The sequence below is a fragment of the Equus quagga genome, chromosome 14 (genome assembly GCF_021613505.1).
Source record: "Equus quagga isolate Etosha38 chromosome 14, UCLA_HA_Equagga_1.0, whole genome shotgun sequence".
Lineage (NCBI taxonomy): Eukaryota > Metazoa > Chordata > Mammalia > Perissodactyla > Equidae > Equus > Equus quagga.
This window is the reverse complement of record NC_060280.1, coordinates 93580579-93591299: the sequence shown is the minus strand read 5'-3', so window position 1 is coordinate 93591299 and position 10721 is coordinate 93580579. Positions and strand designations below refer to the sequence as shown.

The 10721-nt window shown below is 59.6% G+C and overlaps 1 protein-coding gene across 1 annotated transcript; it reads right to left on the bottom strand.

Moving 5' to 3' along the window:
- Positions 1-246: 246 nt before the first annotated feature.
- On the bottom strand, positions 247-10110 carry ZNRF4 (zinc and ring finger 4). Its single transcript, XM_046638318.1, is given in 3 exon segments — positions 247-1383; positions 1385-1593; positions 10029-10110. Coding segments are annotated over 3 exon segments (1428 nt in total).
- Positions 10111-10721: the final 611 nt, after the last annotated feature.

Below are 10721 nucleotides of genomic sequence, written 5' to 3'. Positions count from 1 at the left end.
GTGGGGACACGGGGACGCCGGCACAGAGCCGTGGTGGCCCTGACGGCGCCCTCCCCGTGCCCCGTCTCTCCTCGCTCCCCCGTGGACACCGGCAGCCACCTGGGGCTCAGCTGGGACGGGCCACACACGGCTGGCACGGGGACGTGCCCCCGACCCCCAGCGGCCAGTGCGAGAATCCGCTTTCAAACCCGCTTTATTCTCCGCCAGCCGGGGGTCAGGGTGCAGGTGGGGGGTGGTCCGTGGGCCTCAGGGGGCACCCGGGGACCCCTCCGAGGACGCCTCGGCCTCCACGGTCCCCAGGGACGTGGCACCGCGGTGGTGACGGGCCGGGCCGGCCCGGGCCAGCAGCTCCAGCCTCCGGGAACGCAGCCGGGCCTGGATGGCCCAGACGGGGGGCCGGCGGCCGGGCAGCGAGGGGTCCTCGTCCCTGAAGCTGTCGGCGGTGGAGTCGGAGCCGTCCTCCGTGCCGGCCACCGACTGCTTGCACACGGGGCAGGCGCGCCGGGCGCCCCGCGAGAACCAGAGATCGATGCACTTGCAGTGGTAGGCGTGCGCACACGGCAGGATCTTCAGCCGGTCGCCCTCCTCGTACTCGTCCAGGCAGATGGCGCACAGGTCGCTGTGCCGCGTGAAGGTGCGCACCTGTGCCTTCTGGCACGCCTGGGTCTTGACCGCCCTCTCCGCGTGCCACCGGGCCCACAGCCACCTCCACAGCCGCTGCAGCACAAAGGCGGCCGACGCCAGCAGGGCCAGCGCGCGGCCGAGGACCCAGGACGCGGCCAGCAAGGGATGGCAGTCCGGCTCCGGGCACGGCAGGTAGTCGGGCAGCAGGAGGACGTGCGCCAGCTTGTCGCAGCGCACCAGGACCCGCAGGTCCTGCGAGGCGGCCTCGCCCACGAACACCGAGGGGATGGTGATACGATGCCGCACGTCCTCGTAGACGTGGGCCATGAGCACCAGCTCGTCCGAATGCACGTTGTGCACGATGGCCGCCTCGAAGCCGGCGCGCTGGGCGTGCAACACCTTGAGGTCGAAGGTGCAATCGTAGCGGCGGATCAGCACGATGGCGCCCAAGGAGCCGTTGCCCGGCCGCGGGGGCCCGTCGATAGGGTGGCACGCGTTGGCCGGCTTGGCCTCCATCAGGTAGCCACGCACGCCCTGGGGGGCCAGGGGCGCCCCGAACAGGGCCTGCGAGCCCGCGAAGTCCACCGCGCTCCCGTTGCCGGCCAGCACGACGCGCACCACGGCCCTCGAGGGCGCCAGCAGGGCGCACAGGATCAGAGACACCTGTACGGCCCCCCGGGCCAGTGCTCGCCGCAGCCTCCCCATGGTTGCCTCCTGTGGCCGCCGTGTGGAGTTAGGTCCCGCTGGGGACAGCAGACGGGGAGGCCTGTGGGCATCTCCGGGGCCTCCCCAGGGGGCCCGTGCCCGGGGTGGGGCAGGGGGGTGGTCTCGAACAGGGGGCGCCGAGGCCGTCACCCAGAGCGGCGGGGACCCGGGCGGCTAGGCGGAAACAGGGCCCCGGGGCAGCGCGCTCTGCATCGTGTCGTGGGAGGAGCTGCCCTGCCCGGGCGGCTGCGCTGGCAGAGGACACTGAGGCCAGGAGGCCCCAGGGTTCTAGAGGCCACCGGCCTCTGTGACATCGTCCTGCTATGTAGCCTGTCCCCCAGGAGCCCCCCGTTGCCTGGGCCTGGGGCCGGGACAATTCCTGGGTCTCTGACCTGGGGGCCTGGGTGGCCTCTGAAGAACCTTCTGGAAGGCTCAGAGCATTGCCGTCTGCTGGACCTCAGAGGGGACCACAAAGTGGGCTGGCGGCCCCCGCGGACACAGATCCAGCCCCCAAATTCATCCTCCGGGAGCGTCCCGTCCCTGTGCCTCCCAGAGGCCCACCGAGGACGGTGCCAAGGTCACACCTAGAGATTCCCAGAAGGACCTGGGCTTGTTTGGGGCACCCATGCCCCATGAGGTCTGTTTTTCTAGCCCAAATTCCTCCCCTCGTCCCTCTCTCCCTCTCGATCCCTCAGCTGTGGCCACACAGGCCTCCTCGCTGTTCTTTCCACGTGCCAGGCCTGGTCCTGCCCCAGGGCCTTTGCACGGGCTGTGCCCTCTGCCTGGAATGCCCCTTCTCCCCAGGCCTGATTCTCACGACTCAGGTCTGGGCTCCTACATCCTCAGGGTCTAACTGGACTTGACCTGGAGAGATGGAGAAGTGCCAAGATCTGGGCTGGGCTGGCAGGGGTTGGGGGGTCCCAAGTCCTCACCGCCTGGTCAGCCTCCAGACCTGCACCAGCTTTATTCTCTCACCTCACAGCTTCCTCACCACCCGGCTACCCCACTGTTCCCTGTGCCCCAGCCAGAGCCCCGGACGACAGCCTCACGTCCTATCCACCCCCTCGCCTCCCAAAACCTCCCACCTTGAGTCCGTCTCCTGCCCGGCTAAGCGGCCTGCTCAAGTCTCAATTCCTGGCTCTCCCATTGACACGCTGTGTGACATCAGGTAACTCAACCTCTCTGGGCCCCCATTTTGCAATCTGTAAAATGGGCCCACCGATGGGGAACTTATCTTATGGGACTGGTGGTGGGAGAATTAGATGAGATGATGTGGGATGAGCACTCAGCATGGGGTCTGACTTCATCCTTCTCCCAGACCAGACCCGCCTCCGGGTCGCAACCCTCCACGCCTCATCGGATGCCACATGGCAGTCCTGGATTTTGCTAAAACCTCAATCCTCTGGGCTCTCGCGTGGCCCCCCCACCCCCAAGAGGAAGCCTGTGCCCCACCTCTGGGGCTGGCAAGCCCCCCAGGGTCGCCCCCTGCCCATCTCAAAAGCCTGAATGTTTTTCAGTGCTCCGGAGGCACCATGACTTCTTGACCTCTGGACCTTTGCACATGCTGTTTCCTCTGCCGGGAACAGAATTCTGTCTCCTCAGCTGCACCTTCCCAGGCTGGCTTATTCTTCAGGATTTCTCAGTTGGTCTAATACCGCCATTGGCAGAGAAGAGACGCAGGGACATGTGTGACAACAGGGGCAGAGATAGGGTGACGTGTCTACGAGTTGCCGGCAGCCCCCCGAAGCCGGGAAAGGGGCACGGAACAGATTCTCCCTCTGATTCCCCAAGAAGGAACCAACCCTGCCACCACCTTGAATCAGGAGAGAATAAATCTGTCGTGTTAAGTCGTGTTAAACCCCCTGGTTTGTGGTGCGCGTGCAGGAAACGCGTACGTGCTGGAATCTTTGTCCCGGGGTCCGGGTTGGGTGGGGCCAGCCAAAGTCACGGGGTCACCACGCTGGGACTGGAGGATGAGTAAGGGTGAAGTTGGCATCAGGGGGCAGAGAACGGCATGCTGGGAATGTGTGCGGCATGTGAAAAGGTCCTGTGGTGAGCAAGAGACGGAGAGAAAGAGAGAGAAAGTGTTGAAAGGTTGGAAAGAGCCAGCCATTCAGAGCGGCTGGAAGGATGGTCTCAGTCAAGGACGGGAGAGACTCGGGGAAGGACGGGCAGGGCGAGCCCGGGACCTTGACGGCCAATGGCCTCAGGGTTTACAGAGAACGACGGGGGAGCCGCAGAAAAGCTTACAGTAAAGGCAGGACATGGCTGGGTGGTTCCCGCTTCCGCGTTATACATTCTGCGTTGCTGGGATCTTTTGCGACGGGCATGAACTCACTTATTACTCCCCGAGTTAAAGAGATGCGGGTTTCCAAAAGGGTCCTCTGGTTGGTGGGGGGACGGGAAGGGGGCCCGTGTGCAGGGGGGTCTGGGCGAGCCCGAGATCTAACACCCCTGGGGAGCAGCCCAGAACCCCTGCCTTATGGGGGTCAGGGGGCGAACACCCCATCCCTCTCGCCCCTCCAGTGACAGGACTCTGGGGTGCATGTCCCACACAATGTCCTAGAGGTCCCGGCGGATGAAGCCCCAGCTGCCCCTGGACGATGCTTCCTTCCCGGGCTGCCTTCCTTTTCCCATCTCCCTTCCCCGACGCCCCTCCCAGCATCTTCTGAGATGGCTTCCAAAGTAAATAACTTTCATTCAAATTCTTGTCTCGGCGCCCGCTTCTGGGGGGACCCAAACCAAGATGCCTCCCGAGAACAAAAGAACACCGGGGAAAGCAGAAGGAAGAGCTGCAGGGAGACCCGAGTCCTAAACACATCCGAGCGCCCCAATCCAGCTGAGCCTGAAGGCCACACAGCACCTGTGCCCGTGTTATATGAACTCGTATGTTTCCTTTTTTGCCTAAGAGAGAGCTTCCGTCTTCATAAAACTGACCTCATGCCCCCTCAGGCTGACCTGGCCTCTCCCGCGTCTCTCTGTCTCTCCTCTCTCTGCATCTCTCTGTCTGGCCATTTCTGTCTCGTCCTGAATCTCCGTCTGCCCTGTCTCGCCCTCCCTCCATCTCTGTCTTTCTGTTCCTCCGTCAGTGTCTCTGCCTCCATCTCTGTTCCTCTCTCTCTCACTTTCTGTCTCATCCTTTCTGTGTCTCTGTTTCCATGTCTCTGTGACTATCTCTGTTGTGTGTCTCTGTCTTGCTCTCTGTCTCTGTCCTCGTCTCTCCATGTGTGTCTTTCTCTGTTTCTCGGTCACTTTGTCCCTGTCCCCTTTTGTCTTTCTCTCTGACTTAAGCACTCTTCTTATCTCTCATGTTTCTTTCTGTGGGTCCCTCTGTCTGTCTCTCTCAGGCTGTGTCTATCTCTGCATGTCTCTGTCTCTCTCTCTATTTCCACTCCCCAGCCCCACGCCTGGCCCGAGGATATACAGTGGATTTTGTCAGCTTGATGCCAAAGACACACCTTCATGGACCCAGATGAGCCTAAAACGGTGCAAGGCGGGGAGCTGGGCTTCAGGCCCCACGCGGCCCTCGCTTCCCGTCTCAGCATCTCGGTTTCCCCATCCATAAGATGACGATGACGGATGCAGGGTCTGCAGACGCTTTCTGAACACGGTCGCCCGCGGACCCTCCCGTCGCCCTTTGAACTTGGGAACTGCTCTCCCTCGTTCCTCCCAGGAGGAAGCCGGCATGCAGACAGGGGACCGTCCCTGACCAAGTTCCACAGCTGAGAAGGGGTTGGACGCCTCCTCCATCCCCAGGCTCCCCAAACCTCCTGCCCCGTCCGTGGCTTTGTCCCAGCCTGGCCACCACCCCGGGCCAGGCGTCAGGCTGCAAATTAACAGGCTTGCTGTCCGAGGTCAGACCGCTTCATTTGTCTTCCCGCCTTTCTCGCTCCAAGGTCCCGATTTTCATGTTGGAATAATTAAACGGGTGGGGACGGGAAATACTGCCGGGGAGAGGGATCTGTCTGCACAGGATGATGAGCTGGGCACTGGACAAAACCCTTGACATTCTGGAGATGGTATTCTGGCCGAGAGGAGGGGAGGCAGCCAATGAACTAATTAACTAAATGAAGAAACCAACCATCAAAGAAAGTAATTCCAGGGTGGGAAGGGCTGTGAGGAAATGAAGCAGGCCTTGTGCTTGAGAGAGGGCGGCACTGGTTGGGGTGCTCACGGAAGGTCTCCTCGAGGTGGGAACATTGGAATGGAAGCTTGAAGTGAGGGAAGACCTTTGCTTCTAGAACATTCTTGGGGTGCCACCAAATCAAACTCCCTGAGCACCTGGGCCTGGTGGATTGGTGTCATTTCCTTTCGTTTATTTGTTCATCAAATACTTGCTAAGGCCCTACTGTGCGCCAGGCCCTGGGCTGGCCACTGGGGACACAGACGTGACCAGGACTGACCCAGTCCCCACCCTCCTGTGGCTCCGTCCAGCGATGGAGGAAAACGTTCGAATAAATGAACAAGAATATTTGAAACGGCGACAAGCTCCAGGAGGGAAGTAACACGATGAGGAGACAAGATCAAGTGGCTGAGAAGCAGGTCAATGGAAGAATGCTAGAATTCTTGGGTGAACGTTTCAGGAGAAACGGGATATTTGCATAGCATCAAAGTAACCCTCCCAAGACACTTACTAATTTGAAAAAGTAAAAAAGTAACTTTCCAGTGGGGAAATCTGGCAGACACCGTCGTAACCACGGGGTCAAGGTTAACATCACTGGTGACGAGACACATCCACCTCGCGTGCCTCCTGACACCCCGCACTGCGGAGGATGTGCCATCTCCCCTGTGGGATTCTGGGCAGAGACGCACGGCCCCACTGTAATCACCGGCCGACATGAGACAGACCCAAATTGAGGGACGATCTACAAAGTCCCTGGCCAGGGGTCTTCACAGGTGTCAAGGTCATGGAAGACGAGGAAGGGCTGAGGAACTGCCCCAGAGTGGAGGATGCTGGGGAGTGTGACGATGAAATGCAACGAGTGGTCCTGGATGGGATCCCGGAGCAGGAAGAGGACATTCGTGGAAAAACTGATGAAATTCGAATAAGATGTGTAGATTCATTACTGATATCGTACCCACACTATTTTCCCGGTTTTGAGCACCGTGCCAGGTTATGTAAAAGGCTACTATTAGGGAAAGCTCGGGGAAGGGGATACGGGAACTCCGGACTTTCTGCAACTTGTATTTCTGCAACTTTTCAGTAAGTCTAGAATTATTTCAAAAGAAAATGTTTTTTTAAAAAGCACCAAAGAGCCTTAAGGCACTAAAAAGAAGGTGAAGGAGGAAGACGGGGAGGAAGGAAAGCAAGAGGCCAGGATGGCGGGCACGGGGGCTGGGAGTGAAGGGGTCACCGGCTTGATTACCGAGGGTCTTGAAGGTCACAACAACCCTGAAAGCAAATTTGCCCGTTATTTTATCTCAAAACGAGTTTATTCGGGAATAGCCCAAAGAATCGGAATTCACGTTGCGCCCCTGTTATGGCAAAGCATACACAATCCGGGAAACAAAGCAGGGAGCTGCTTTTATAGAGAAAAGGAGTGGGCGGGACTGTTCTCAAGCAAGTCCATTGGAGGAAAGTAACAGTTCAGGGTGGCAACGGCTTCTCATTGGCTGGGCTGCTGCATTTCTCATTGGCTAGACTGCGGTATTTCTCATTGGCTGGGCTGCTGCGTTTCTCATTGGCTGAGCTATGGTGCTTCTCATTGGCTGGGCTGCAGCATTTCTCATTGGCTGGGCTGTGGCATTTCTCATTGGCTGGGCTGCAGCATTTCTCATTGGCTGGGCTGTGGCATTTCTCATTGGCTGGGCTGCAGTGTTTCTGATTGGTTGGGCTGTTGCCAGGTGGGGAGAGAAATCTTCCTTCAGTAGGAAAGTCGTTTTACCTGCTTTGCAAGATGCGAGCTTACGTCTCTTCCTGTTTGGAGTAACTGACTTGTGATGAGGCCTGAGAGCTCCCCCAAGGGCTTTCCCGACTCCAATTTATTAAGCTTTCTTTGCTTCACTTCTGCAGGCATGATGGACAGTTTGCATTTTATCGTAATTGCACGCAGAGCCTGGCGCACCTGGGTTCCCTGCCAGCAGCCCCTGAGACAAGGATTTGGGCACAAGTCCTTTATGGGGGAGGCGATCCCCGGATGCCCCAGGGGAGCAATGGGGAAGTGGGCGCCAGACAGGGTGCACTCATGAGCAGGTGACCATGGTGAGCAGATGGGGCTCAGTCCCACGGGGGACCTCGGGGAGACAGCACCCAGCTTGCAATTCAGAGATGCCCCACCCAAGGGAGGAGGGAGCTGGGGTACTTATGCACCAGCCCCTGCCAGTTATCGGTTGGGGGATGCTGGGGGGAGGGTGTGGCATGAATTCTGTGACACTTCCAGCCTGCCATGGGCGAGAGCGGAGCAGGCTCAGGCAGAGAGTCAGAGCCGGGATGCCAAACAGCAGCGTAGAGAAACGGCGGGGGCCCCGGGGATCTTTCCAGCTTTTAGAGCCGCACGGACCAATATGGCAGCCGCCGGCTACCTGTGCTTATTTAAATTCATTAAACTGAAATAAAACTCCAAATTCAGCTCCTCGCTCACACCCGCCACGTTTCAATTGCTCCATAGCCACACGTGGGTGACCGAGTTGGGCCGCACAGTTCTAGAACATTCCATCATCACAGAACGTTCTACTGGACTGCCCTGCCCTGGAGAACTTTAAGCAGGAGAATGGCACCATCTCATTGAGGCTCTAGGAAAATCCCTCTGGCTGCTGAGGAATAACAGTCGGTTGGGGGTGAGGGCGGAAGCTGGGAACCCGGGGAGGAGGCAGCCCAAGCATCCACGCTGGAAGTGATGGAGGCTCAGACCAGTGCAGTAGCAGTAGGGGTGGAGCAAAGCTGTTTGGAAGTGGCATCACCAGTCCCGACCATTTGGATGTAATCGGTGAGGGGAGAGGAGGACGAGGAGGTGAGACCCAGACTCTGCTGTGAGAGGCAGGTGGAGGTGGAGTGGCCGCCCCCAGGATGGGGACCCGGGAGGAAAAGCCCATTCAGGGGCAGCTGCTGAGGTCTGTCGGGCCCCGCTGGGCCTGAAGGGTCAGGGAGAAATCCAGGGGGGCCGCCCAGTTGGCAGCTGGAGTCCAAGGGTGGAGGCCTGAGCAAATGTGGGAATTGGGGCCCCTGGGGCGCCCCGGCCACAGGTCCCGCTGGCAGCCGCTGGGCCGCGATGTCACTTGTCAGGCGGAAGAGAGCCTGGTCCCCAGGCTGGAAGGCGCAGCTTGCCTAAATGCTAACAAGTTTTGCCTCCGAACGGTGGCGGGCTGTGCGTGCGTGTGTATGTGTGTGTTTAATTCTGGAATGAATTTAATTCTAATTCCGCCGACTTTGGGGATGGCAAACAGCTGTCTTAATGACTTAAGCAGTGGGTTTAAAATAGCGAGCATCTGTTCGCCGTCTGAGCCAGCGCCCGCGAGGCTGCTCCGAGGCTCCGGGCTCACGGTTCCGGGGGCCTCGGTCGTGGCCCTGGAGGTGGGACCGAACGTGGGGCTGGCAGGTTTGGAGCCAGCCCTGCCACCAGGTCCCCCACCCGTCCCCCGGGATTTCTGCAACTTCGTCTGTTCGACTGGGGGCTGTGGACCCACCACGCCGGCCGTCCCCTGTGCTGGGACCAGGAGCACACACAGCTGTGGCAGATCCCACCGGTCCCATGAGGTGACGGATTGTAAGCACACACCCTCCACCCCTCGGATGCTTCCTGGCTGTGTGGCCTGAATCGCCCTGTGCCTCAGTTTCCCGTAAATGGAGATAATGTCTCCCATTCCTGTAAAATGGAGATGAGGACGGTACCTAACGCCAACAGTTGTGAAAAAGTGGAGATGAGTAAACACTCAACAAGCACATGCTTACGGCGGTGCCAGGCAGATGGAGAGCCCTAGGTAAATGTGGAATGAATTTTTTTTTTTTACGAGTTCATAGATATAGAATAGAATTTCAAAGGGTGAAAAGGGATAGAGGGAAGAAATAACGGGGTGATGGAGGTCACAGAGGGGCCTGGGTGGGTCTGGTTTAGATGGAAAAGTCAGGGAGGGCTTCCCTGAGGAGGTGACCTTAGAGCTGAGATGTGAAGGAGGAAGAGTAGCCACCCCCGTGCAAGTCGGGAGGACGGTAGTCCAGGCAGAGGGAACGGCAGGTGCAAAGGCCCTGAGGCAGGGCTGTGTTTGGGATTTCCTTGACTAGCAGTGCGACTAGAACAGAAGGAGCGGGGCCCGAACGTGAAGGAGCCTGCAGGTTGTGTTATGAAGTTGAGCACCCGGGAGCCACTGCAGATGGGGGAGGAGTGGCATCTGATTTGTAGCCAGACCCACAGCTCTCACTTCGGCTCCTGTGTGCACTTATTGAGCACCTGCTGGATACCAGGCCCTCGGGGGAGAGCGTGCAGAGTCAGAGTTGCTCACGGCCAAGCCGAGAAAGAGCCGGACGCTGAACGTGCCCCTGAGCTTCCATCCCGGTTCTGCGTCATGCAGCCCACGGGTGATGCTCCGGCTCGGACGGCCCTGGGTTCGGGTCCCAGCTCTGCCGCTTCCCAGCCACATGGCCTGTCCTCAGTTTCCCCTTCTTGTCCCTGAACCGTCTCCCCGATGGGACAAGATGGTCCACGCACAGCGCTTCAGCACGTTTCAAATGCTGAGCCTCATTTCTTACAAAGTGACACTCGCACCCGCCCCGTGACCCCGCGATTCCACTCCGAGGATGGACCCGAGAGGGTAGACAAGGCGCGTCCACACGGAGCCCTGGACCATGTTCGGAGCATCTGCATCTGCCCAAACCGGAAATGACCCACACGTCCATCAACGCGGGATGGGTCCACCAAGAGCGGTCCACGCAGACGGTGGCACGTTCCTCCGCCACGAAGAGGCGCGAAGCGCGGGGACACGCAACCACGCGGACGAACCCCAAAAACACGACACTGAGCCGGTGAGGCCTGGACGCGCGCTATGGGATCCCTCGACGGGGCCCACCCACTTGTAGCGACCGAGGACAGGCCGGGGGTCGCCGGGAGAGCTGGGTGCGCGGCCGGGAGGAGCTCCAGAGGGACCCGGGGGAGGATGCATGTGTCCCCTGTCCCGCTGGGCTCGCGGGTGCGTGTGCGCGCATGCGCGCAAAGACGCATCTGAGCGCACGCTTTAAATATTCGCCGTTTACCGCGGGCCCAGTTCACGTGCATGAAGCAGGAGAAACAAAATGAAATAACCAAACAAACAAACAAAAAAATCGCAGAGCCCGGGGTGCAGGGTGCAGGTGGGGGGCTGGGGGTCGGGCAATTTAGAAGAAGCTTCCAGAGGCTGGAGCCCAGGGCCACAGGTTGCACCACCCCCCCCCCCCCCCCCCCCCCCCCCCCCCCCCCCCCCCC